Below are 27,302 nucleotides of genomic sequence, written 5' to 3'. Positions count from 1 at the left end.
GGGCAGGAGAGGGGCTGACCTCTGGCCTCCGGTCCCCACAGCAGGGGGTGTGGTGGTGGGGCTGAGAAAGCAGATGCAGCAGCAGTGGGCCTGCCCCCACCCCCACCCCACCCCGGGGCCAGGCCCCGGCAGGCCCGTGGTCGGCTCCGGGGAGGACACGGGTCCTGCTGGGCAGCAGCCGGTCACCTCGGAGGGTCACACAGGCTGTTCCAGTCAGCTTCACTCTCGCACCGGGCCCGGCCATGGAAAAACTGCTTGATGAGGTCCTGGGCCTCTTCCTTCACTACAGGATGCGGGGTGGGGGGAGGTGAGGGCCAGTCTCCTCCCGGCAGAGCCCCCAAGCGCCCCAGGCCCGGCGGTGCCGCCACTCACCGCTCCTTCCGGGAGAGAACTTCTGAGCTAGCACGTGTGAGAGGTGGCGGGCGAAGCCCTTGAACAGTTCCTGAAGGCAGAGGGTGAAGGGGGCTCAGAGCACAGGCCCTGCTCTGCCCCCCGAACAAGCAGCAGCCGCGACCACAGGGCCCTGCGGACAGGGCGGGAGGTGGCCTGGGGGCCAGCCTGCTCCGCTGTGGCTCGCGCTCCCTGCACAGCCCCCTCCACCCCCGAGTCCCAGGGGAGGGCAGGCCCTCCCTCCCTTGCCTACCTTGGATGCAAACTTGCCCTCTTTGTAGAAAGGGGTCAGGCACTTGACCACAATGTTCGCAGCCACCTTTAGGGGGACGCCAGGAGCCGGGGGCTGGCAGGAGTCTCGGGCTGCGGGGTCCACGGGGCCCTGGTCACTGGTCCAGGTGCTGTCCTTGGTCTCAGTTAAGCCGGAGGTAGTGGCTAAAGGGCGGGGTCTCTTCTCAGCCTGGCTCTCTGGGTTCTCCTGGGCAGGGCCACAGTGAAGAGTCCCTTGGGTTCCCTGTCACTGGCCACAGCACCTGTTGGCTCCTTCCAGCCCAGCCCATCCCACCTGCCCCGGGATGGGGAGAGAAGAGATGCCTTTCCCCAAGCCCCCAACCCAGAGCGCAGCGGATGTGGCCTGGTTTGTGAGCCGCTTCCCTCCCGCTGTGGCCCTGTCAGTACCTGCTGGGGCCTGGGCCGCTTGCCCCTCTGGGTCTCCTCTGCAGGGGTGGGCTGGCCTTCGGGGGGCCCCAGGTCTCTGCATGAGCAGGCGCTGGCCGAGGACAGAGCAGGCGTCAGAGTTCCAGGTACCAGCTGTGCCCTCGGCCCAGGCAGCCCCTGTAGGAAGGGCCCCGAGTACAGAGGCCCAGTCGGCAAAGGAGATTCCAGAGGAGTCCAGGGCTACCTGTGCCCTTACCTGGGCTGCGTCCTGGTGTGCCCCTCCATCTGGGGGCGGGCAGCCAGACAGCCCAGGGCTCCATCCTCCTCCTCTGTGCACTGCTCTGGGGCCGCAGGCAGGGGTCCCAGCCCCTGCCCCCCATCACGGGAGGGACTGGCACCTTCTGCCCCTGGGGTGGAAGCAGGTGGAGGGGGGCTCTCAGGCCTTCGGCATAAGAAGCGGCTGATGTTCTGAGAATCCCTGAGCGCGGCAGCGGCCAGGAGCTGCTGCTTCCTGCCGGCGCGGGCCTTGGCAGCAGGGCTGCCCCGACAGGGGCCTCTCGCCCTCTTCTCAGGGGAGGGCCCCCCACAACAAGCACTGCTTCCGGGGGCCTCTCCTCTGAGCCCAGGGATGGCCTCACTGCTTTCCTCATCCCAGAGGCCACAGGACTGGCTGGGGGGCCCCTGCGCAGGTGGGGGGGCTTGTGCCTCGGTCCGCGTCTTCTCCATCAGCTCTGTGGCCGTTTGGAATAGGCAGGTACTTTTGGGGAAACCAGCTCCCACACGCTTGGGTTTGAGCTGTGAGGAGGAGAGAGGGTTCTGACTGCCAGACAGAGGGCCCCCTGGTCAGTCCCGGGGTCTCAGGAGCGGGGCAGCGAAAATAGCGGCACAACAGCCCTGGGGGTCAGGCTGCTGGGTCACAGTGGGCAGAGCACAGCAGCTCACGGGCCCGCCCTGGGGCGCCGCTCACCGAGTACACCTGAGAGGCCGGCAGGGTGTCGTGCTCACTGGGCTCCGGGGGCTCGGCCTGGGCGCTGCCTGCCCTGCGGTAGAGCTGCCCGTCCTTGGAGGCTCTGTGGATCTCGGCCACCTGGGGCAGGGACGAGCAGGCCTGTCGTGGCACCCACACGCTCCTGACCGCCCCCAACCCGGCCTTTCCACAGTGGGCTCTGCGGCCCAAGGCTATGGGCACCTGCACACTGGACAAGTTGCATCCCCACCGATGGGCTAGAAATACCTCCAGCGGGCAAAGGAGGGAAGTCAGGCCCCCCGAATACGTGGCCTCTGGGCTGCCCAGGGCCAGAGGGCAAACTCTCCCACCCGAACCGTGAGCACACACCGCCTGCCCCGCCCAGCCCACCTTCTTCAGCACGCTGGCCTTGTACAGGTTGGCTGCCTTGGCATTCCGGAACATCTCGTGCTCCAGTTCCACAGGCAGGGCCTGGAGGTCAGGTCTGAGGGAGCGAGTGTGAGGTGTCAGGCAGGCCTGAGCTGTTGGGCTCTCTTTGGGGACCCTGGCATGGTTCAGGGCCTGGTGGGAATGGCCTTGGGTACGGGGATTCCAAGCTGGACCTTTTGGGCAACCTCCAGCCCCTCAGTGGTGGCCAAGCCTGCCCCGTGGTGGGGCTGTGGGGCCCCACGTCCCCTGGGAGTAGGCTGAGCCACAAGCAGGGGGGAGGGCTCCCAAACAAGCCTGGTGTTCCTACAGTTTCCAGAGGAACAGGACTTGGAGACCCCTCCCCAGCGCCCACGACCCAGGACACTCACCCACCAGCGGTGCCTGTGGCCTGGCGGTTACTGCTCAGGGCCTCCTCTAGAAGCCGCAGGCAGTGCTCACGGGCCTGCCCAGGGGAGAGAAGTTGGTCACACGGGCCTCTAGGTTGGGGGGCGGGTGTGAGATGCCACCACCGCTTACCTTCACAGTGAGCCTGGGGATCTTCCTGCTGGACGCCTCTTTCAGTGGACAGTGCTCATCTGGGGGAGAAGGGGCGGGTTTTTCCACGCTGCCTTCTGCGCTCTGGAGTCTCCGCTCCCCCCCCGCCAGGAGGCATCCTCCCTCCACGCCCTGGAAACTGCCCACAAGCCCCTGGGGACATTTCTGTACTGACCTGGAGGTACAAATTCTTCTCTCTTAGGGTCTTTGCCCTGGAAGAGGACATGAAGGGCTTGTGAGGCACCCTTCCGGGGCAGGACAGCACCCACTTGAGCACCAGGGAAGGCTCGAGAGGGTGTGAGGCCACCTGAGACCCCTCAGAGCCCGCCCCCTCACCTTGCGCAGGCTCATCTGCTTCTGGTAGAAGAGGTTCCATTCCCGCTTGTGGGCCTCATCTCGGCCCTCGTCCCCGCTGCCTCCGGAGCCTTCGTTATAGCTACGGGACAGGCTGCGCATGAGCAGTCCTGGCCTGGGCTTTGCCCCTCCACACTTCTGGGGGAGGGCAGCAATGTCTTTGATGCCTGGCAGCCCCGGCATGGCCCATGGCACCGGGGGATGGACTGTGGCCTGGTGTCGTCTCTGGTCTGGCCTTGGCACCAGGGAGAGAACGCCAGGCTATTTCTAGTGGGTTGGGGCCCCTGGCCTCATGGCCCCTCACCTGCTGAAGCCCCCGTAGCCCCTGCGGCCTCCCTCATATAGCTCAGGGTCAAAGCCATTCTCCTGTGACGGCCGGATACAGGTCTTGCTCCAGCTGCTCACGTGCTCCAAGGTGTCCAGCTGCTTCCGCACGGCCGCAGGGTTCTGGCAATGGTCGCAGCCTTTGGTGCAGGCAGGGGGCGCGTCCCCGAAGTACTTGGCAATGGCAGCATGGCGGCACCTGGAGTGGGCAGTGTGGCAAAGGCAAGGGGTGAGAGGCCTGGCGCATGCTCCCCCTCTCCCGGGAGTCCCACAGGCAGCGTGGCTGCCGTTTTACTGATGAGGACAGTGAGGTGAAGGCTCTTTCCCACAGCCGTGCAGCACGTGGGGCATCCAGAGGGGCCGGGCTGAGACCCCGCTGCTGTCTGGCTTCTCTCCCTGTGGATCGCTCACCCGTCAGGGGCCTGGCCCTGCCCCCTCTGCCCTCTGGCCCCAGCTCCATCAGGTCCCTTACGAACGGCCAGCCCAGACTCAGGAATGTGGTGGTGATGGGGGGGAGGGGGGGGAGCAGAACTGTCCAGGTGCCACATCCAGGGCCAAGAATAGCTGGTGCAAGACACCCTTCAAGCAGCTGAGCCCCTGAGGAGCAGGCTCCGGAATGAGCGCTGACTGTTACCCAGCCCGGGAGGCCAGCTGGGCTGCTCTGTGCAGCGCGTGGAGAACGCTCTCGGAACAGCCCCGAGGCGCAAGGCGGCCCAGGCGGCCACCAGAGGGCACTGTCGCCCATGCTCCTCGAACCAACGCAATGAATGCCCTGTCGCCAGGGCTGTTCCTGGGCACAGGGGCCGCCTGTCCTGCCTTCGGGAGGCTCTGGCATCCAAGTGGCGCGGCCACAAGGCTGGCTTCCTTGCCCCCACCCTCTCCCAAGCCCTGACTCACTGGGGTTTTGTGCTCACACTCAAAGGGCCCCATTGACAGCTGGGAGGTGCAGGCTGGGTCGCCTCCTGTCCTGCTCCAGGCACAGGCTGGTGGGCTGGGGCGGCACTCCCCGCCCGCCACAGGGCCCCAGAGCCCGTCCCTGACGCGGAGCGCAGAGTGCAGCGCTGGCCTAGCGCACTGGCCCTGGCAAGGAGACCCGCAGGGCGCACTTCCTCCCGAGGCCCAGGGAACCTGAGACACACCCCCAGCACGCAGGCCAGGCACGGCCACTCCCCAGTCACTCAGGGACTCCCAAGCTCTTCCCCAGAACACTTCCCAGGGGACTGGCTTCTTGGGTGGTCTGCACCTCCCCCACTATTTACTTTCTTTCCCTGGAGAAGCCAGAGGGAGGGACCAGTCAGGGAGCTGCCTGAGGTGGAGGCTGGGGTGGTGGGGGTTGAGCCAAAGGCCTCCTTAGGGCCGGGCAGGAGCCAGGGGGCTGGGCAGCTGCGGGGCCTCCCCGCTCACCCGCTTCCCACTCCACACCTCGGCTGCAACCTCCCCGGGGTCACCTCTGCCAGGGAACACAGGGCCGACCTCCGCTCTCATCAGCTCCCAGCCGAGGCCCAGCCCACGTGGCCCAGCAGCACCCAGCAGCAGGGAGAGGAAGAGGAGGAACCAGAAGAGAGGGAGCTGGGCCCAGTGTGCAGACCTCCCGCGGCAGGACAAGTCCCCAGCAGGACTCGCTGCCTGTCCCCCAGCAGCAGCGGTGGCACTGGCTCCCCGCCTCAGTGGCCGCCCCGCGTAATTTGACACCTGGATCCCCTGACGACCAACAACAAAAAGGCTGAAGCCCAGACAGCAGCTGATCGCAGCAGAGGCACCCAGGGAGCAGCCCGGGGTCACAGAGGAGGCATCTGAGCAGGAGGGGACGGTGGTAGCAGGCCGAGGGCCGGCCTGAGCGAAGAGCCCGCAGACACTGCCTGGCCCCCAGCACCTGTGGCTGCGCCCCCAGCTCCAACCCGAGCTCCCAGGTGAGTGACCGCCCTGAGAGGAGGTGAAGGGAACGGAGCAGCAAGGGTCCCCTGCCCCATGGGTGGGACTGACTATGGGGGACACACTCCTCAGTCTCCAGATGGCCTCCTGTCCAAACCTGGGCTCTCCCTGCTTTTGCTGTGACCCAGCACCGGGGAACACAGGCCACGGCTGCAGCCCCTTCGAGGGTGGTGTCCTCCCTGCTTGCTGAGCAGGCAGTGGGGCCCAGGGTGCCTGCTTACTCTGCAAGTCACTTTAAGCCTTTTCTGTTCAGGAGGCTTAAACCAGGGATTTGGTTGCGGGGCTCGGGAGAGAAACACCACCTGCCCACTGAACCTCCCGGTCCCTGGATCACGGCACAGCGCTCCCCGGCGCCGCTCCCCCCAGCCCAGGAGGCTCAGAGCCAGGTCTGCCCAGCCGCTGCTCGGCCCCCAGGTGCAGCAGGACCCATGGCAGCTCTGCCTATCCATGTCCCAGAGGAGAGCAGCAGCTGCTGCCGCTTATGAGGGGCTTGGCCACTCCCTGCCAGGTGTTCTCAGCTCAGGGCTCTGCTCAGGTGCTCCTCCGGGCCCACTGAGGTGCCCACGAGCTCCTAATCTCCCTAATGCTGCCCCAGAAATGAGAGGGCCAAACCCCAAGCCTAGGGGCGGGGTGGGGGGCATGGGGTAGCTGAGGCTGGGGGAGGGTCCATCCTGTCTCTGGCCCTCTGCTGCCACAGCAAGGCTGACCTGACCCCAGGACAGGCCTCCAAGCAGCGTGGGCAGGGCCCCGCAAGCCACTGCCGGCCACCGCCTCCTGCCTCCCTGTCCTCGTGCCGCCAGGGTTAAAGTCTCCCTCCCTGCCCTCCGCCCCCCACTCCCAGGTGTCTTCCCCAAAGCAAACAAGCTACTGAGAAAAAACACGATCTAGGTCAAAGTGGGATCAGTCCCAGAGTTCCTGGCTCGGCAGAGACGGCAGATCTGGCCTGGGCTGGCGGTGGCTGGGAGACGGCAGCCCTGCAGCGAGGGCCGCGAGCGTGGAGAGGAGGGGCAGGTGCTGCGCTCTGCTAGAGGCAGCGGGGAAGGTGGTGCGGGAGGGGCAGCGGTGAGCCCACGGCCACCCCTGCTGGTGCTCACCCCCGAGACACCCAGGCAGGCAGGCGGGAATGGGAGTCCCTGTGCCCACAGTGCACAGGTGGACAGGGGCACAGTCCTGAGCTGGGACAGAAGGGTGATGCCCAGCTTCTGGGTTTTTGTGACAGTCGCCAGCAGCAGATGCGCCTCCTCCCATCCTGAAAGGCTACAGGGCTGGGGACACAGGGCCTCCGTGTCCACCTCCCACTGCAAGTCAGCACCGGGACAGAAAGGGGTGTTGCTGGGAAGGCTGCATGCAGCGGGCATCTCTGCCTCGCTGGCCAGGCCTCTGGACTCCACAGATCTCCCACAGACCCAGCTTATTATTCATTCCAGCTGTACCTCTAACGAGGCAATGCCCTCGGGGAGAGGGTGGCTGAAAACCACCCTGACAAGCAATAGGGCGGGGCAAGAAACCCTGGGGGCCCCGGGCCGTCAGCACCTGTACCTGTCAGTCCTGAAAGCACCTGCCTGCTGCCCCTGGGGAGCTGGAGTATCAGTTTTGCAAGGAGGAAACCCGGAAGCAGTGTGAGTGGCAGGTGTCTGGCCTACAGGCCCCACTGCTCTGTTGCAAGGCTCCCTGTTCCAGGAGCTGACACACGCAGGAATGTCTCCTAGCCCCGCCCAGTGCAGACCTTCCTCCCTGCCCTGCTCACTTGCCCCTCCGCTGGCTGCCACTCCAGCTGGGAGCACCCTGGGAAGGCTCCAAGCAGGGCCTGGCAGGCTCCCCACGCCGGGGGCCAGGAAAGCCACCACCTGCCCTGGCTGTTTCCAGCAGACGCAATACCGAGCACAGGACTGGGAGGGACTCTGGTTTCCCTGGTTCGTAGGCAGGAGGTACAGTTTGAGAAGGAGTTTGGTGGACCTGAGGCAGAAAGAGTGGAAAAGTAGGGAACTCTCAATAGTCCCACGGCACTTCCCTGCCCTGCCTGCTCCAGCCCGGGCAGGTATGGGGCGCAGAGGCAGCCAGCCCTGCCCTAGAGCACCCACTTTGCCCAGGTCATAGCTGGGAACATGGAGGGCTCCCCACAGAGTAGCAGCTGGGACACCAGCCGCACGGTCACCTGACGGCTGCTGGCTATATCGGGCGCCAGGCGGCAGACACCCTCTTGCCCTGCTTTAAATAGACCGCTGGGAGGACCGCCTGAGACCTGCTGGTGTGTGCCTTCTCCCTCTTAGGGAAGAGCGGCCCCTCCACCCCTCTGCAGTCCCCACTCGGGCTCCTTCTGCTCCAGCCCAAGCTGCAAGTGACGAAACCTCAACTGACAAGCCAAGGGGGCTCTTCCTCAGTCTTTGGGGCAGAAGAGCCCCATCCAGCGGCCCCACTCCTGTTCCCGGTGCAGATGGGACGCAGTGAGCCGCCCTGGCCTGGGCAAGGCAGCCACCTCAGGTCTGCAGGGGCCTGGGTGCGAAGCCGTGACACTGGTATGGACCAAGGCTTCCCAGAGTGGGGCGCAGGTCCTCTGGGCAGGAGTCTGCAGCTTTCTGACGTCACAAACCCCTGGAGGATGCTAACTTCAGAGCGGCAGCTTCTGATCAACAAACCCTGTCTTTCCTGCGCAGCGATCCTGCCCCTGCCCAACCTGGCTGGGCAAGCTTCCTCCTCCCTGCGCTGGAGATCTCGCCCCTCTGGGAGCCCTCCTGGGTCTTTGGGCATGGGAGCACAAGTGGAAAAGCACCTCCTGCCCTCCATCCGCCTTTTAAGGAGCGTCTCCGATCACTACATTAGGAAGTGCAGGCACTGGGCCACTCAGGATGAAGAAGCCAGACCGAAGCAGATGAAACGGGAGGGAGGGAAGCAGCTCTGCCCCTCAGCCCTGGGCGCTCTCCCCTGGGGCTGTGGGCCACCAGGGAGCCTGGGCAGCAGGGATGCCCACAGGCCCCAGAAGAAGGGAGGGGCTGCTCCACCACTCAGTGGTGGGGGAGACTGTTTAGTGGGACCAAAGAAGAGATGCCCGAGGCTTGGGGAGGAATTTGGTGAACCTGAGACAGGAAGACATGCAAGATCTGTCACTCTGGTGGTTCCATAGAGCAGGTGTGGCCTTGGCCGGGTAAGGGACGTGCCTGACAAAAGCAACGTCCCAGGCGCACGAGGGTGGGGCAGGGCTGCGCTCCCAGAGCCCGCCGGCTTCCCGGGCTGGCCCAGCGCACGGGCAGCGCCCTCCGCCAGCTGTCCAGGGATTACTTATCTGGCCGGTCAAAGAGCCGGCTTCCCAAGACAGGCCTCTCCTGAGAGACAGCATGGGCCGCAGGGGGAGGGCTGGCCAGACCCGTCCTGCTGTGTGACCTCTGAGCGGTCTCTTCCTGTCTCAGGTCTCTGGCTCCGCGCTTGTAAAAGAACGGAGGCAGGCGCAGGGCCCGTGGTGTTCTAGGAGGCTGTGCCTTAGCCCATCTGCACGCTAGACTCCCGCTCCTCGGTGGGCACGCGCTGACCCTGGACGGGGTGTGAGAGCAGATGGGGGTTTCTGACAGGAAACCGTCTGACTTCCACGGAGCCATCACCGCCTGCTAACCCCATCACCCGCGAAAACAGCTCCCCATCTCCGGCCTGCCTCCCCATCCTTCACTTCACAAACCACGAACATTCTGCAATGAAGGACCCAGATGAAACTCCCCCAGGGTGTTGGGGCAGGGTCACTGCCAGTGTTCAGGGAGGCGTGACTGCCCCCAGAGGCCGCCTCGACCCTCCTGCACCGGCCAGACCCCATGCAGTCGGGCGTCCCACCTGCACTGAGGGAAGGGACAGACTCAGAGACGAAGGTGCCCGTCCAGCCACCAGAGCAGGAAAGGAGGCAACATTCAAATCACGGACGACGCATCAGTGCTCTGCGGCGGGCCGTGGACGACTCCACCAGAGAAACTGCTTTGTGGGGAAGGCGGCGCAGTGGCCTGCCAGGCCCTGAGGACCGAGGCGGCGAGGGGCAGAAGTGTCCGAGGCAGCCAAGGAGGGCCTCCCCCGGTTGGTGCGAGACCCACCTTCCGCCGATCAGCGCTGCCCCGAGAAGGAACGGGGTGGCCTGTGGTGGCAGGCGGGTTTCCCGCCTCAGCTAGAGGCGCTCAAACAAAGGCCGCACACCAGCGGGACGGCAGGGAGCCAGGCGGTGGCGCCTCCGGCAGTGACCGGCCTCACGGACCGCAGCCATCGCGGGAGAGCCGCCAGGCTGAGACCGGGGACAAGGTGACAGTAACAACAGCCTAAGGCTGGCACGAGGCCCTGGCCACCTGTTGCCTGCCCTGGACTAGAGCTGCCTTGGGGGAAGGCTCAGGCTGGGTTGGCGCACGGCTGTCCCTGGCCTCTGTCTAAAGGCCCTGGCTCCCTGTGCCCACAGGTGAGGCGGAGGGCAGGGGGCTCTGCCCCCCATCACGCCCGCCTTGCACTCACCCAGGACCTTCCACTGGGCCCGGCACCCCCAGGCAGGAAGGCCGGGAGGGTCCAGCTGCCCCACACCTGGGGCAGGCGTGAGAGCGGGGGAGACCCTCCTGGTCCGCGCAGAGAAGCAGGTGCAGCCAGCAGGGGAGGCAGGGCTGGCTGGACCGGCCCTGGGACGCCCGGTCCCACTAGGAGGAGGGCCCCTGGGGAAGAGCTGTAGGGACAGTGTCACCTCTTCCTCCTCACAGGAGAGCCCCATGTGAGCGGAGAAACTGGGAGAGGTGGGGGGCAGTGCCACCCCTGGGCAGAGGGGCCCCACCTGAGCCGCCAGGGCCGTGATGGCTGAGACCTGACAAACCCGTTCTGCGGGCGCAGGGGAGGAGAGGGCGGGTGCTCGGGAGCCAGCCCAGTGGGGACTCAGGTCCTGTCTCTGCGCAGGAAGCGGCAGGCATGGCAGACTTCGTGCGGGAGATGAGCGCCGTGGGGCAGAGGCTGCTGCTCAAGCTGCAGAGGCTGCCGCACGCGGAGCCCGTGGAGATCGCCGCCTTCTCCGTGCTCGTCCTCTTCACAGGTCAGTGGCGCTCCCCGGCCCTCCCGGGCCCCGCCTGGCATCCGGGGGACGGCCCGCGGTGCGCGCCAGAGGAGAAGCAGGTGTCCCTTGAGGGGAAACAAGGGATGGCCCCCCAGTCCCGTGACACGCTGCCTGCGTGACCTGGGTGCAGGCACGGAGGCAGCCCAGCATTCCAGCCCGGGGGGGGGGCGGGGAGCAGGGCTCTGGGAGGCGGACGAGGTGCGGCAGGGAGGGCTCGGGGCTCTGGTGGCCGGCCCGGTCCTGTCAGACCCTCGGGTCCTCCTGACCCGCGCGCCAGGCCTGGGGGCACAGGCCCTCCACACCTCCAGAGCGGCTTCTTCGGAGGGCGGCAGGCGTCCTTCCTCCGCTCACCTCGGGGCTCCCTGTGCCCTCTGCTCTGCCCCCCTCTCCTCCAGCCACCGTGGTGCTGCTGCTGCTCGTAGCCTGTAGCTGCTGCTGCACCCACTGCTGCCCTGAGCCGCGGGCCAGGAAGGCCCAGGTGCGGCCCGTGACCCCACCCTGAGGGATGGAGGCTGACCGAGGAGACGCTGGAGAGGAGCCTGCTGGGGCCGCGGCCCAGGGGTCGCGTGGGCCTGCAGCCCCGACCCCTCGAGACCAAGACCTGCTGTCACAGCGCTGGCCCTGCCCGGGAACCAAACCCTGATACGTGGAAGCGCATCGAGGAAACAAGGGCTGTTAGGGCCGCAAGGCCTCCCCGCGCCCCCCACCCCCAGTGAACACGGTGCCAAGGAGGAGCCGACCATTTCAAGGACAAAGTAAACCACCAGGCTTCCTGGCCTACCTGCACTTTTTAACAAAACACGGAAGCGGGGTTGCCAGCCTGTGGGGAGCTGGCCTTGGGGTTCTGCTGAACCACGCTGAAGAGGAACAGCCCAACCCCAGGGGCTTCGTGCAATAACTGCTGGTTCCCCCGCTTCCCACCAGAGTGGGGGCGTGCCCATGTTCTAGTCCAGTGTGCGCCTGTTTCTTCCCTAGTAAAAGCTGCTCAGTTATGTGTTTCATGGCGCCAGACCCCTGGGCTGTGTCCTGTGCATCGGCAGGGCCACAGGCCGGAATTCCAGGGGCGGGACCAGCGATCGTCCTATGGGGCCTCCGCTCTCCCTGGGCCCATGAAGGCAGGCGGGGTGCTGCCCAGGAGGGAGTGCCACGGGACCAGTGAGGGGCACAGTGAAACTCCTACAGTACCAGCTGCTCAGGTCACGGGTTTTCCCAAACTCCTATAGTAAGAGAAGGCAGGTCACCTGCGTCCCGGTGCCGTCACCCGTTCCCCACTTGGGCGCCAGACTGTCTGGGTTCAGATCCTCACCTCCACCCCTCGCCAGCTGCGGGAGTACCGCTGAGCGCCCCAACCTTCCCGGACCACGTTTTCTCCCTGTGCAATAGGGCCAGTCCTGGTAGCTGCCTCCCGGGGCCAGCTCATGGGGCAGAGGTGACCTGCGCCGCGCCCTGGGCACAGTACTGGGCAGGCCCTAAGAACTCTGCTGGTGTGAGTGGCCCCTCTGCACGTGGGGCTGACCCACAGCAACGCGGCCCTGCCTCCCGCTTCAACCTGCTTTCTCTTCCAGAGAGCATTCCAGGTAGAGGTAGAAACTCAGGAATGACAGTAGGGGAGGGACAGGCTCCCACAGTCCCTCCCCCTCCTGCCCACTGGGGCCTTAGTCATAAAGAGGCCCACATTTTTCACATGCCTCTGTCATCTGGCTCTGGCTGCTGGGGACAGAGCCCAGCGACTCAGAAAATGGGGGGTGGGGAGGGGATGCCAGCCCTGCCACTACCCCACCACCACCACCCCCCCTCCAGCTGGCAGGCAAGCGGAAGAAACTTTCTCTGGCTGGTTTCACTTCCCGGTGTCCAGGGACTTGTCAGTTTGGTTTCAGCTGAAGATGCAGAGGAAGTGCTTCCATACAAAATAGAAGAAATTCAAGCACCCTCTACCCCACCAGCACCACTAAAGCACGGGGTTCAGAACAGTAATGACAACGAGGCTGGCGATGCTATGAAGACAGCTGACAGTCACTGTGGGCTTACACACGTGCAGGCACGGTCTTCAGAATTTTCATGCAGACAAACTCAGTCATCACAACGACCCTGATGCTGCAGGTAACATCCCCATTTCAGAAGAGGAAACGGAGCCTTAGTGACACTAGGCAACCTAAGTTCAACTGAGGCAGGGTAGTAAGAATCGAGGAAAATTCCCTGGCAAGTGGAATGGGGGCAACAGAGAGACGGCTGAACAAACCAGCCCGCAATTAGCTGGGATTCAGGTCACCTCCCTGGAGATGACATCTAGGCCTCAGCTGTATTTCAGCCCCAGGCCCAGAAAAGCAGCAAAACCAGGTGGGTGACGCCAGGATCAGGCGCAGTGACTAATGACTCCCTGCCCTGGTGCTGACCCATCAGTGGAGACCGTGACCCTGAGAGGACACACCTGGAGAGAGAATGGATCTCTGCTGAGACCTCCCCTAAGTTTCCCACCTTCAAGAGAGAGCTAAAAGCCTCAAGACAAAGGACCCAGTGGGGAGCAGCCTGAGTTGTTCCCTTCCGCCTCCTCTTCCCCCTCTTTTCCCCCCACCGGCACATACCCCTAAACTAGAAGGGACCCCGAGACTTGCACCCAGGGGAAAATAGGCAGCAGCAGCTCCGCAGCTCGTCCCAGGTTCACCCCCTGAATGTGTCCCCAGGGCCCCCCTTTCTCTGACCTCCCAGGGAGCTCAGGCAGCCTGGCCAGCTCTCCTGTTGCTTCCTCTACGCTAAGCCTCTCCTGTTTCACTGCCCCCAGCTTTAATAAATGTACCCTCACAGTCACCTGGACTCGTGTTGTGAAATCGTTCCTGCACCAGGTCAAAAACCCACGCACTACCAGCTGGCCTCGGCAGAGCCAGTCTCCGGGCCCAGCCGGCCTGGCTGCAGACCCCCTCCTGCCACGCCCAGGCCTGAGGCCTCCCAGCTGCTCGAGAAGCAGGATCCAATTCCATTACCCTCCATCAACCAAGCCTACATCCCAGACACCCACACCCTGAACTGTCTCAAAATAACCTCCCTGTGAGTAGGTGGGGCCCAACTGGGTCTCCCTCCCGGAAGGAAATCACAGGGAAGGTGGGAGGGACGGATGGGAGCCTCTGGTTCAGGAGCTGCTCCCACAGTGCATCAGCCCAGCCCCTGCGACTTCCTTCGGCAAGCTTTCAGCAGCCTCAAGGATGTCCCTTCCCGAGGGTGGCCGAGCCTGCAAAGATTCCGGCTTCCTGGTCCAGCTGCCAAGAGGTGGAGACTGCACGGGCAGCCCTAGGTACCAACAGGCTGGTTCGTTCGCCTCTTCTCCTCCAAGCCAGGTGAGACCTGCTGAGTCCAAATAAGACACGGCCCCAGCCCTCAGAGGGCTGGCTTCTCCCTGTTCCTTGGTGAACGAGCCCACCCGGAGCCCCACGGCTAGTCGGACCACGTCTGGGGCAGGTTCCAATCCCACTCAGCTCAGCCAACCAGATCTGCTCCAGCACACACAACAGCAGCCTGGCCCAGTCCCGGCACAGGGCATGGGGTGCTCTGGGGCAGGTGGGAACGAGGGGAGGCAGCCGTACCCTCATTGTGGGACAGAATAAACAGGGGGGTGCAAGGGTGGGTGGTGGCCACCGAAGGGGCAGCCTTCAGGTGGTCTTGGGCCTGAGAGTGCCTGGCTGACCCCAGACCCAGCACCTCTCCACTTCCGCTGCCGCGGCCCCTGGACCAAGCTGCCGCGGGTGGGTGCCTGCGGGACGGGTGCCTGCCGTCACGGCAGCAGCGTCCAAGCCAGGCTCCACAATCCTCTCACCAGTCTCTTCATGCCCACCCCCACCCCCACCTTGGCCTCTGTGGTCTCTCGCTTCCTCAGAAGGGTTTCACTCTGCACGTAAGATCTATGCATCCTGCTGTCTGTACGATGTGCCTTGTCAGACACTATCGTGAGGTCGCTGCTGCAAGACTCTCATTGGCAGACTTAGCAGAGATCGCACCGACCGGTTCTCTCCTAAATCTGTTTTCTTAAACACTGACTTCTGAGAGCGATCTACAATAAAACCTTCACAGTGACCGACAAGTTTGCTTGGGGGAAATCCCAGTTCCAGAGCACAAGCAACCGAGGGCAAAGGAATTCTGTCCCTGGAAACAGCACCCTCACTTTCCCTGGGACCTGCCACGTTCCATGGAACCCTGACTCCTAATTGTTTTTTTAAGATTTTTGTTTACTTACTTAGAGAAACAGGAAGGGAGGAGAGAGGGAGAGAAATGTCGCTGTGTGAAAGAAATGTGGCTCAGTTGCCTCTCGCACGCCCCCAACCAGGACCCGGCCCGCAACCCAGGCATGTGCCCTGACTGCGAATTGAACCAGTGACCTCTCAGTACGCAGGCGAAGACTCAATCCACTGAGCCACAGCAGCCAGGGCTGCTTCAGTTTGGGGGGTAGTCTTTAAGTGCCATTATCTAATTACAGTGACACCTGCCACAGGCAGGTCTGGGGACAAACGGCTGACTCTTGATAAGCAGCTGACATGACCACAGAGCGGCAGCGCCAGGGGCCCAGCCCCAGGCTGGGAGCGTCTAGCAGGCTACGGCATCAGTCGGGGGTGCAGCAAAAGGGAACGCAGAGCTCCGGGCAGGCCAAGCTCAGGTCAGCCGTGGCCGTGAAGGAGGCTTTGCTGACTTGCCTGCCGCGTGCCTCTTCGCCCCTGGCTGCACGTCAGCATCACCTGGCGTGCGGGGCGTGGACGTGCCCAGACAGCCATGTCAGTGGTACAAGGCGGGGCCGGGCGCAGGCATTTACAACAGCTCCCGGATGATCCACAAGCAGGGCGGAGGGCCAGTCACCAGCACGGGAGCTCTGGGAGGGCAGGGCCTGCCCCTCGTGGTTTGTGCCTGGTGCGGCTTCTGCCCACCCCTGGCACCTGAATCCTGTCACGTCGAGGAGTGAGTGGTGGCCAGCAGGTCTCACGTGCCAAGGCACTGGCTCCATTCCTACTTCCTCGCTGCCCTGTCACACCAGTGGGTAGGAGCCAACCACATGCAGCAGGACCCAGAGCCTCAGTGGTGCTAACACTTCCATCAGAAATGAGGTGCAGGGGGGCCTGCGGGAGCTGCCATGAACCCTCTGCCCCGCCCCCCAGGAGGGAGCAGCCTGAGCTTGGGGCAGGTCCTGTCAGTCCACATGCCATCCAGACAGAGGTGAGGCAGGACCCAGCCCGGCAGGTAGGTGGCCCGGGGCCAAGGCCCTGGTCCCCATCTCTTCCCCTACCCACCCCAAGCCTGACATCTCTTAGTGAGGACGCCTCGAGCAGCCCCCCAAATGACATCACAGAAGGGCAGAATGCAGCTGAGGGGTCAGTGAGAACGGCAGAAAGGGGCCAGGGGAGCCAGGCGACAGGCCCAGGCCCAGCTCGGCTCCTGAGACCGCACGGAGGGCTGGTCAGGGCCACTGGGCAGTGAGAACACCTTTTCCTCCCAACAGTCGCTTCTTTGAGCCAGAGCGCAGCTCTGGTTACCTGCCGCCCTCTCCAGCCCGGCCCCCAAAGCGTGGGCCCTGAGCGATCACCCAGTCCACCCTGTCTGAGGACACAGGCGCGTTAACAGCAGGATCAGGTAATGACTCCTCCCTTCTCGGCCTGCACCCCCTCCCGCTGCCCACAGGCCTGCAGCCTGCCAACCTCGGCTTCCAGAAGCGCAGCCAGCCCTTCCGCGTTCAGCTGCCCCCCAGGAGCTCTACAGGGCTCTCAGCTCGAGTCGGCCCGCCCCTTCACAGCTACGCTGGTCTCTCAAAATGCTTTCCAAACATTTGGCCATCGAGGCAGGAAAAATGGAAGGATCTAGGGTGGGCCTGGGCTGAGGAGGGCTCTGGGATGGGAGAGGAAGTCCTTGCTCATGTCAGGGCTGTCTAGGCAAGGACTGGGGAGTCCAGAGGCAGCCCCCAGGAAGACCCTGGAGGCCCCTCCGTTGGTGCCAGTCCTTACTCTGGTTTCTAGAGGAGGAAAGTCCACTCACTGCTGGCTGGAGGCGCCGAGCCCAAAGGACCGCCAGGACCTCCGCGTCTGCTGCTACAGGGGTGGGCCAGCGGTTCTCCGAGATGGCCGCGGGGGGCTGGGCTGGGGGCGGGGGTGGGCGTGGAAGCCGTGCCCGGGACAGGCCCTCGGAGGGGTCCTGCACCCAGAGCCTCTGTCCCCTTTTCCAGGCTCACATGGACACACTGGTAAGATATCAGAGGTTCATCTGGAAGGATGAGTTCTGGGAGAACCCCTGGGACCAGGGCGCCCTGGCTGTGATCAGCGTGTTCGTCATCACGACCCTGCTCCTCCTGTCGTTTGCTATAATGTTCAGTGCGCTCCCTCCGCTTGAGAAGGTCGCCCAGCCTGAGGAGTCGTGACCTGGCCTACTGGGGGCCCTGAAGGGGGGCCACCTGTTATACACTCTCCAAACACCATGTACCTTTTCCTCAAAGCCCTTTCAACAGTCCGGAATTATACATTTTTTTATGTGGTTATCTGACAAGTGCCTGTCTTCCTCACTGGACATAAAAGCAGGGGAAGGGTCCCTTTATGGTCACCACTGCACTCCCCATGACCAGTGGGCCCAACACAGTATCAGCCAATGTTGGTGGGTTGAATGAATGAATGGACGAGTGAGCAAAACAAATGGGAGACACAGGGCTGCTGGCTCCCCCGGCAGAGGTGCTAAGAGCCCAGTTCAGTCTCGGCCTAAACCCAGGGCCGTCTTCCATCCCAGACAGGCTGTCACGCCTGTAGGCGGGGGTTGCTTCCAACTGAATACTGTTCCCTTTGACACTAGAAGGTCAAGAGCCGGCCATGAATAATCAAATGTTCCTCCTGGCTTTAGCACAGAGAAGGCAGCTGCAGGCAAGAAGGGAGGAAGCCGGCTGGGGCCCCACCCTGGCTACGTTCATCTGGTCCCAGTGTCTTTCCTGTTGTCCCCAGAGGTTCCCAGGTATCCCTCACAGGGCCCCACAGCCCCCGTGCACCCCAGACCCTACAACGCTGCCTTTTTAGAAATGTACCCGCCTCTGCCAAGGCCACCGCACTGGCCTGTCTCTCGCTGCCAGGTGCTCTCCCTTAGTGAACGGCTGCTTCAGGTTCAACTCCAACCCAGACTATGCCCAGAAAAGGGGCAAACACCGGGAGAGGAAGGAGCTTTTTCTTCCTGCAATACCCCATTTATGCTTCAAAGATATGTTCCCTTTTACTCAAAGAGCAGCTTCAAATCCAGCCACGCCAGCAGTGCCAATTCCGTCCCAGGGCCTAGAAGTCCTGGAAACTGTGACCCTCCCTTGTGACATACGAGATGAGGCTGCATGCCGGGCAATGGGACCCCAACACTGAGAGGCCCTGGCCCCGTTTATGAGACAGGAGAGAGAAGGGGAGAGGCCCAGAGGAAGACCTAGCCTCCTGGGATGCGGCAGCTCACCCTCCGGACAGCCCTACGGAGCCCAGCTCATCCAGGACAAGATCCCAGCAGGGTTTCCGGCAGAGGGGACCCTGATGATTAGCAGGCACACCCGGCCCTTTCACTGTGAGCACTTTGATCAAGGAGCCTCACTTCGCACCTCCCTGGGCAAGTGCCTGGAAGGGGCTCTGGTCACAATGGCTGTGGGCAAGGGTGGTCCTGACACTGTAGCCAAACTGCTGGGCATAAAAGAATGTACCCAAAGCCGGGCCTTGCCACAGGGGCCGAGGGAGAGATGGCCGCTTGCAGAAGGGAAGAGCTTCCGTCCAGGGCCACCTGCTCACCGGTGACGAGGGGCGGTGGGAATCAAACACAAGGCCCCAGTAAGAGTCTCCCTGATGTCCAGAGGAGAGCCTCAAGCATATGCCAGACGCCGGTCATCAGCTTCACGGTTCAAGAATCTCATTGTGCAAAACCCAAGACGGTGCATGTCCATGAAAACGCGTCCTGAAATCGGCAGATCTGGGGTCAATGGCACCCACCCACCGTGAGCGTCGTCCCTGTGGCCTCTCCAGACCTCAGTCTCTTCATCTCAGGCTGAAGCAACCACTTCAGCCCACAGGGCTGTCCGATGAGACCTGACCAAGCAGAGCAGAGGAACCCAAGGGCCTCCCAGACCAAAGGCCTGGCCACCCAGGACGGCCACCTCAGCCAGAACCTTCCTGGACGTCCCGCACGCCGGGCATCACAGCCGCTGTGCCCAGAAGCCACCCTGCCACGACCTGCCTGTCCTGCCGCTACCAGGCTCCTCCTCGGCCCCAGCCCCAGCAGGTGCAGACGAAAGAGAAGCGAGTCCCAAGTGGGCAGGCTGGCGTTACGTGAGAAAAGCGGATTTCTCTGCAAGCACATTACGTACCCCGGCAACAGGTAAGCTGGGTCACCCGCCCCGGTTCGGGTCCAGGATGAGAGTGAAGCCGGTGGCCCAGTCAGTGGCCCGTGACGACCACCATGCCGATGGCTCAGAACTGGTCCACGGACCCAGGACTGCGTCACTCACTCCATCCACTCCAGAAGCGGGAAGAGTGGGGCGGGTGGATGACCACCCAAAATATTCACGCCCGAGTTTCGGGGCCTCCCGTGAAAGAGCAGCAGGGGCCGCCCTTGAGGCTGCCTGACAGGAAGCGCCCCAGGCAACGACCTTGGCAGGCAGGGCCCCCTGGTGGCCCAGGAGTCACCACACGCTGGCTGGCTAACTCACGGGGGCTAGAGCAGAAAAAGATCTAATACTTTGTTCCAGAAACACAAATAAGTCACTCACCCCAGTTCTTCACAGAAGGTCACCAAGGCATCAAAGGCCAAGACAGCAGCTTTATCAGACGCTTTGTTCCCTCTCTTTTCCTGGAGACAAAAGATGACGGTTTATATGGTGATGACCAGAGGGAGATGTGGGGGCGGGGGGGCAGAAGAGGGTCAAGGGGGCTAAATGGTGACGGAAGGAGACTTGACTTGGGGCGGTGACCACAGTACAACTGCAGATAACATCACAGAAGCGCACACTTCTCTATACGCAGCCCCTGCTGACGCTTCGTCGCAGTGAGGAAGCTGGAACTTCACTAAAATATTTATATTAGCTTTGAGGAGAAATGACAGTTTTAAATCTTCCCGCTCAGTTTTTGTACCTGCTCAGAGCCTGTTTGTTTTCTCTGGGATTTTTGTTTTCTTCACCTAAGCGTTTCTCATCCCTGGCTGCACATTAAATCAACTGGGGAGCTTTACACAAAGTCTCTTGTTAGTAGCCTGTAACTTACACTGTAGGTATTTAATAAGCTTTGTTCTTGCAAATTAAATACTTTTCCTTTCCATTCCTAGGTACAATATTTACAATAATGCAGCAAAAAGCTACTGACGTTGTAAGTATTTTTCTTACATTCAGCCACCTTACCAGTTTTTTTGTTTGTTTGTTGTTTTTAATTCTAGTAGGTCTCCAGTAGACCCTGGGGCTCTCTAGGCAGACATTCATTGACATTTCACCTCCCGGTGAGGTCTCTTCTGCTCTCCCTGTCCCTGTGACTTTATATGTGTATTTTGTGTCTTCATATTGTCATTTTGGTGGGAATCAGAAATAAGTACTTATATTTAATCTTTCGTAGCAGGGAAAGTCTACATGTATCCTTTTGCAACTTCACACATTATGCTTTGGGGGACTTATCCATGTTGATTTGTGTAGATTTACTGGGTCATTTTAAAGATTTCTGGACCATTCCACTGAGTGACTATCCACTCATCCCACACTCTACGGAGGAGGAGTCCAATTTCACTCTTACGGTGTTGCAGCAAATATCCCTGTACGTCCTTATACACATATGTCCTTGTACACATGACAACATGTCTGTCTGGAGGGAGAATTACTGAGTCACGAGCACCAGCACCCCCCACTTAATGTTAGCATCTAGTCTCTCTTCTAAGTGCTCCTGCGACTTCACATTCCTGACAACGGCGTCACCTACCCTCTCCCTCATCCTCCAAGTGACCATAAAGATGTTTACACTGTTGCCAACTGGGTGGGCATAAAACAAGAGCTCATCATCTAATTTGCGTCTCTCTGATTCCTAAGTGATGTGAGCACCCCTCGTACATTCATTAGATGTCCTGGTTCCCTTTTCTGGGACAGTCGTGCTCTTGGCTACGCAGCTGTTTGCCTTTCCCTTACTTACCTGTAAGAGTTCTCTACACAGTTAGCCCCTCGTGTATATTGCAAATACTTTCCCCAACAATGGCTCATTTCTCACTGTGTTTACAATGTCTCTCATCATATAGAAATTTTTAGTGTGGATTTAGTCAAATAGATAATATTTCCTTGATGGTTTCTTTTAAAATATCAACATACTCATCCCTTCCTCAAGGCCATAAAGTATTCTGTCCCCAATTTTAAAGTGTTCTGAGGTCTTTAATCAATCTGTAATGCATACATGTATGGCATGGGAGGCAGGGATCTAATTTTATCTTTTTCCAGCTCTGACTGCTCAAAAGTCCGTCCTTTCCTATTCATTTGTAAAGCTACCCGTCATACGCCGATTCCCCTTACATACGTGGGTCTGTTTCCAGGCTCTCAAAAGGCTAAAAACAGAAACAATACGGGAAGCTGGTTACGCGGCAACGCTGATGAAAACAAGGCGGGACTGAGCTTGACCATGTAAATAACATGCACACAAAAGGCCCACTGCGGTAAACTAAACACGAAGGGAGATGTCTCATCCAGCCTGCTGCAGCGCCCGCGCGCCGACATACAACTCCCCCTCCCCACACCGTCTAGCTCAGGAGCACCTCCCGAGTACAGAATCTCCATCTGAGTTCAGAAATTAGCTGCGTGAAATTGGCGAGTGGTCGGTTGGGACAGGAAGGGCTCCCGCTGCCCGGGACTCACCTGGAGATTTGCTACTTCCTTCCTGATCAGGAAGCCGACTTGGTCCCGGTCGTTCCTGGAGTAGTACAGACGGCACCAGGAAGGCTTCCCGTCCCTGCCTGCCCGGCCAGACTCCTGGTAGTACCCAGCCATAGACTTGGCTACATTCCAGTGGGCGACAAACCTGTAGGATTCAAAGGGACAGGCAGCATGAGATGTGGCAGGAGACCTGGGGGGAGGAGGCTGAGGTGGGGAGAAGGCTCTCCACAGTGACCAGGAATGGGCGGGCGGGCGGGCAGGTGGGTGGCCGGGGAGGACTGGGGTGAAGGGCAGCTAGGACACCTGCAGCCCAGCAGCAGGCCTCCCTGCCGGGGAGCAGCCAAGTTCGGAGCCCACAGCAGAAAAGGGTGAAACTCCAACACATGTGAGAAATGGAAACCCCCCACGGTCAGAGGTCCAGTGGAAAAAAAAATACCGGACTTAAACAAAATTCTGCCCCTTATGAGATGCGCAACCTTGAAAAAGTCCTTTGTAATCTCTTCGGGGCGGGAAAAGGATCACACCTGTCAAATCCCTACTATGAGCCAGTGTGTTGTCTCATTTAATTGTTACAGTCACCATCCTGAGAAGCTGCCCCAGTTCAGAGACAATGAACTGGAGATTTAGGGAGGTAAACTGTATAAGGTGACAAGGCAAGGGGACAGCAGTGCTAGGATTTGGGCCCAGGGGCATCTGACTTCAAAGCCGGCCCCGAACAGGACACGGCCAACCGAACATCCAAACTCTGATTCCAAAGTCCATGTTCAGAAGGAGCCTTGACCTTGGTGATGATCAGACATACAATATACAGATGATGTTTTATAGAATTGTACACCTAACACCCATATCATTTTATTAACCGATGTCACCCAGTAAATTCAATAAAAAGTCTGTGTTCTCTCAAACAGCACACAGACTAATTCCTACCCTGACCACTCGGGGTCACTGTGAGTCTTCACAGACCAGGGATGCAAAAGTGCTCCTGAAATCACACAAGGCATTACTGCTGGTGTTAATCAGCACAAAGGGCTTTGGACTGTAGCCCCAAGTGTCGCCAGAAGGCCAGGCGTAGCTGGAGGTGAAACACTTCCAACAGCTGCGGGGTGGGCCTGGGAGGCGGGGCACACGGGCCTCGACAGCCTGTCAATCAGCAGTAACAAGGGACTCCGGGAACAAGCTCTCTGCCTTAATTTCTGGCAGGGAGCAGGTTAAGAGAGTTCACTCCACCCCTCACAGGGCCCACCTGCTAGGACGTGAGTGAACGGGGCTGGGTTCATGGAATGAGCCCGATGGCTCACGTCCTGCCGCAGCTCCTGGGGGACAGCAGAACTGTGCACAGTCACCGGAAGCAGGCTGCACGGAACCTGTTGGCATGTGCGCTGTGTCCCAGGGGCCCTCCCCTGGGGTCTCACTCCCTGCTGGCCCTACAAGCAGCACATGAACCTGGTACTCCTGGCAGAGCACTCGGCAGCCCACCCCAAGCCAGGCCCTGATCAGGGTGGAAGACAAGAACCAGAGCTCACCTGACATTGGCTTTGTCCACTCCCATCCCAAAACTAATGGTTGCCACAATTACGGGGACCTTCTCCTCCATCCACTCGTTTTGCACAAGCGTTCTTTCAGAAGCCTTCAGCCCTATAAAGGAGGGAGAAGTACAGAAGGGAGCTCGCCTTTCCCTGGGGTTTCCCTTGGGGTCTGTCTTGGGTTTGCCACGATGTTGGGCACTGTACACACCTGGATTCATCACTTACCAGCTGTGTGACCTCGGGCCAGGCACGTCACCTCTCTGAGCCTGCTCTAATAAATATAAAGACCCTAGCCTGTGTGTGGCATACAGCACTCAGTGAATGTTAGAGCCAAGATTCAAACCCAAGTCCGTTGGACTCCAAAGCCTGTGCTCTTTCCACACTAACACCTGGGCTTGTACAAATGCTCATCACCTGCTGCCGGGTGGGCACCGGGCAAGAAAAAGAATTCAGGAGTCACAAGTCTCATTTTAGACCTCACTCATGTCCAGACTCCTTTTTGTGGATTTAAGCGAATCTCTTTGGTGCTTCCTGGGTACTTAGAAAAGATGTCAGACCACCTGATTTCCCAGGGTCCACAGGAACAAGAGACTCGCTCAGAGGCCTCTGAGGGTGAAGAGGACCACGTGGCCTGGGGGCCCTCACCTGCATGGTAGGCCTTGGCATTCAACCCCCTGGAGCTGAGCTCTATCGCCAGCTGTTCACAAGCCTCTCTGGTCCTGCAGTAGACAATGCCGCAGCCGGAAAACACCTGAGTGGGAAGACAGGGACAACAGGAAGAAAAGAAACATCGGGGAAAACAATCAGCCTGCTTTAAAATCAGCTCTGTGCCCTGACCCTCATCAGCCTCACGGTCTCTTCTGGGGCAGGCCCCCCAGCAGGGCTCTGCCACTTTCTAACAAAGCAGGAGCAAAGCAGCTCAAGAACCAACCAACCTAACTCCTCTGCCTCCTCCCCTCAAACCCTGAATAGGTCTGCAGAGGCCCCTGGCAGAGGCTGGCTGCTTGCCTCCCACTGAAGGTTTCCAGGACAAGGAGGGCAGGGTGGGGAGCGACGCCAGGAAGCCAAAGGGTCACCTCTCTGTGCTTTAAGCAGCAACAGCTAGCTCTGGCTAAGGAAGCTAAAGCAAAGGTCCTAGAAACCAACAGCCATCTCTCCACTGCAGACAGCACCCCAGGGCTGCACAGGCACCCTGGCCTCCCCACCTCGGTGCCCTCACCCCTTGATCGGTCTTCTGTCCAAGAGCCTTAAGGCAGAAGTCCCGCAGGTCCCCATAGGGGTCGGAAAGCAGCTCCTTGAACTGTACGTCATAGAAAAGGTTGGCCCGGAAGCAGGGGGTCTTGAAGGCAGCAACCGGTTGCTTCAGGTGCAGAGCGGCAAACACATCTTCCTGGACCTGCGGGGTGGCTGTGGCGGTCAGAGCCACGCACGGGGCACGTGCCAGGCGGGCGCGCAGGGCCCCCAGACGCAAGTAGTCGGGACGGAAGTCGTGTCCCCACTGGGAAATACAATGAGCTTCATCCACCACCAGGTAGGAGAGCAGCTGGCGGGACACCAGGGAGCTCAGTGTGGGCTGGAAGGAGGCTGACGCCGCCATCTCCGGCGTGAGGTACAGAAGTTTGGTCCTGGGCTTTTCTCGCTCCAGGTCACACAGCAGCTCCTTCTTCTCCTGCGCCGAGAGCTTCGAGTTCAGGGAACTCACGCGGACCTTCAGGGCCAGCAGGTGGGCCACTTGGTCCTGGGGGCACAGCGGGGAGGCACAGAGGGAGTATAACTGGCCCTCAGGGTTTCAGAAAGTCTGTGACGCCCTGGGGTATTTCTCAGCCATAAAACACCCTCCCCCGCCCCTCCGACGCGTCTTCTCTTTGCGTACTGAGAGGACGCCGCTGCAGCCAGGCAGACCTGGATGTATGAGAATAGTCACAGCCTAACAGGGTGTTGAAGGAATTAAGTTTTACATCTCAAAGGTGAAATTAACGCACCAGCACTGAGCACCATTACTGTTCTTTCCTGTCTCTCTCTGTCTTTATGGTCAGTAGCTCTTAACTACATGGCTACACTTCCTCATTTTTTATCCTAGCGGCCCATCTGCAGGCCTTAAATAGAGTCAGAGGTGCAGAGATGTTAACAACACCCCAGCGAGCCTCTCATCTGTTTTTCCTGTCAGAGCTGTGCTCTGGCTGGAATACAGAAGGGCACCGGGGCTCCCCCTTATCAGTTTAGCCCTCTCTCCATCTGAGTCTTCTATCCCATCAAGAGTGCACATGTGTACACAGACACAGTTCCCCATCCCTCTGGACGAAAAGTAACAAAGGAGCGTAAGAGCCCACCAGAGTGCTATGCTCTAGTGGAGAAGCCCACACACGGACAATTCAGAAGCCCAGCAGAGAGAGGTAGATAAGCAAATCAAAGAAAGTAAGAGGCAGAAGACCAGAGAAAGCAGAAGCGAAATTTCCAGTTCTAAACAACCGTGTCCTAACCTTTTCGGGGTGCCATTCTCATCCCCCCCATGCCTCACCTGAATCAGAGCAATGAGAGGAGAGATGACAATGGTGATGCCTTTGGCCAACAGAGCAGGGAGCTGATAGCAAAGGGACTTTCCTGCCCCTGTGGGCATGCATACAAAGACATCCTTGTCACCTGCAAAAACACAAGACAACATCTCACTGCTTCCTGCCCTTGGTCTCTTTCCTCCATCCAGGCTGTAGAAAATGAAATGGTAATGCAGAAAAAGGCCTTAGCAGAGTGTCTGGCACATGGCGGCGGGGGTGGGGACATCTCAATATAATCTTTATCCCCTTCCTATCCTTTCGATGAAAGGGGATACAGGGACGTTTGGAAAAGCACATGAACCACCTCTGATAATCATCCCAACTACAAGGCTAAGAAGTACGCGTCTGCTGGGATGTAGATGATTGAACTAAGTAGCCATGAAAGCTGAATACTTCCATCGTATCTGCATACACAGGGAAGCAACACCACTTAGATGTCTTTTGTTTATAAATGTTACAGTGTAATTACTATCACACTGCTGCTCCTCTCTTGACAACCTCCATTTGGCAACAGATCTCAGGCTTCTGGTATTATTACTCCTTCCTTCCCTATTTGGGATCCAGACCACTCAGCCTTTGACAACGGGACTGCCTAGGCCAGTGACTGGAGTAGGATATTTCTGCCACCCCCACACAAACTAGTGGGACTCTACGAAGTGTTTTCAAAGACAATCTGTAGCTCTGGCTGTGAAATGTACGAAACAGAAAAGCTGGGTAGTTCTGCCAACAAAACTTCAAGTTTTGGGTGACAAGTCTGCAAGATCTCCAAAACCAAGGATGGATCGAGGGTGGGGAGGGAGGAAGCGTCGGTGGGAGGGTGTCCTCCGCAGGGCTTCGGTATGGCCGGCAGAAATGGAAACACGAGGAGTTTGGCAATGTTACCTTTCACTACAGCCATGGTCGCACTCTCCTGCAAAGGCGACTTAAAAGAGTCAAACCCAAAGACCTTCTTCAACGTGCGCCGCACTCGGTGCTCTGAGTCAAAACGAGAGGAGTGGAGGGTGCTCATCTTAGCGACAGACAGTGGCCGGGGGTTAAGACAGAGGTGACTCACGGTCGTGTGCTTGTGGCAAGAGCCCTCGGTTCGTTTTTATTGAAATACTGCTTATTTTTCTCCAGGAGTATAGATCGGCTTTATTACACTCAAGCACTGTATTACTTTCAAGTAATACAGCTCCAGGTGAACAGCCTCAAGCAATACGCTCCTGAGTAATTAACATCTCCATTTTTACGTCAGTGCAAATAGAACATGAAACTCTGCCGGGCCACGGTCTACAGCGCAGAGCTGGAAATCAGACCACGAGGAAAAGCACAGGGTCTTCGGGAGAGTTTGGAGAAGGCGCAATTGCTCGTCTAAGACCCATCTTCTGCCCCTTCTCTAAGCATAGCCACGACGAGCAGTCTTCCCCCCGCGGCCCCGATCCCTTCTTCCCAGCTCCCGGAGGAGAGCTTTCCCGCTTTCCTCCTCGGAGCCCCAAGCTCGCTCTCTTCTTCCTTCCTAGTCGAAGTCTCCCTCTCTTCACCCCAAGACATCAAAGCCGGCCGTGGGTCGCCCGGAGCGAAGGGCTCTCGTTGGGGGGGACGCCTGCTAGCTCGGGAACTACTCGAAGATCCCCGTCGCCACCGCCAACTCCGAGACGCCGAACAGCTGGACGGACGTTCACCGCCAGGTACGGCCCAGACAGCCTCGTAGCCGTCGCGCAGTAATGACGTCCGCAGCGCTGCA

At 60.1% G+C, this 27,302-nt stretch overlaps 3 protein-coding genes across 5 annotated transcripts; 2 read left to right on the top strand and 1 right to left on the bottom strand.

The window, feature by feature from the left end:
• Positions 1–139: 139 nt before the first annotated feature.
• RECQL5 (RecQ like helicase 5) lies at positions 140–27,266 on the bottom strand. The gene is made up of 19 exons (XM_090290560.1): positions 26,459–27,266; positions 25,543–25,664; positions 24,244–24,762; positions 23,670–23,775; positions 23,022–23,133; positions 21,481–21,643; positions 19,375–19,454; positions 3,636–3,854; positions 3,314–3,413; positions 3,153–3,189; positions 2,960–3,018; positions 2,812–2,885; positions 2,405–2,498; positions 2,015–2,134; positions 1,304–1,842; positions 1,069–1,159; positions 644–868; positions 373–442; positions 140–283 (listed from the first exon to the last, which is right to left on the bottom strand). Exons 1-19 carry the CDS (start codon positions 26,583–26,585, stop codon positions 183–185), a joined length of 2,958 nt encoding a protein of 985 aa, XP_090146686.1. The 5' UTR covers positions 26,586–27,266; the 3' UTR covers positions 140–182.
• SMIM5 (small integral membrane protein 5) lies at positions 5,025–11,236 on the top strand. 2 transcript variants are annotated; one of them, XM_090290554.1, is made up of 3 exons: positions 5,025–5,565; positions 10,487–10,619; positions 11,036–11,236. In XM_090290554.1, exons 2-3 carry the CDS (start codon positions 10,499–10,501, stop codon positions 11,140–11,142), a joined length of 228 nt encoding a protein of 75 aa, XP_090146680.1. In that variant the 5' UTR covers positions 5,025–5,565; positions 10,487–10,498; the 3' UTR covers positions 11,143–11,236. The 2 variants fall into 2 exon arrangements, with proteins under 2 accessions (XP_090146680.1, XP_090146681.1); XM_090290555.1 differs by lacking the exon at positions 5,025–5,565 and adding an exon at positions 9,747–9,856.
• Positions 14,868–17,139, top strand: ERLN (endoregulin). 2 transcript variants are annotated; one of them, XM_090290556.1, is made up of 3 exons: positions 14,868–15,018; positions 16,114–16,244; positions 16,831–17,139. In XM_090290556.1, exon 3 carries the CDS (start codon positions 16,837–16,839, stop codon positions 17,020–17,022), a length of 186 nt encoding a protein of 61 aa, XP_090146682.1. In that variant the 5' UTR covers positions 14,868–15,018; positions 16,114–16,244; positions 16,831–16,836; the 3' UTR covers positions 17,023–17,139. The 2 variants fall into 2 exon arrangements, with proteins under 2 accessions (XP_090146682.1, XP_090146683.1); XM_090290557.1 differs by lacking the exon at positions 14,868–15,018 and adding an exon at positions 15,589–15,854.
• Positions 27,267–27,302: the final 36 nt, after the last annotated feature.

Source organism: Furipterus horrens, unplaced genomic scaffold, assembly GCF_987537825.1.
Source record: "Furipterus horrens unplaced genomic scaffold, mFurHor1.1.pri manual_scaffold_11, whole genome shotgun sequence".
Classification (NCBI taxonomy): Eukaryota; Metazoa; Chordata; class Mammalia; order Chiroptera; family Furipteridae; genus Furipterus; species Furipterus horrens.
Note: the sequence above shows the minus strand (reverse complement) of the source record. Positions and strands in the feature narration are given on the sequence as shown.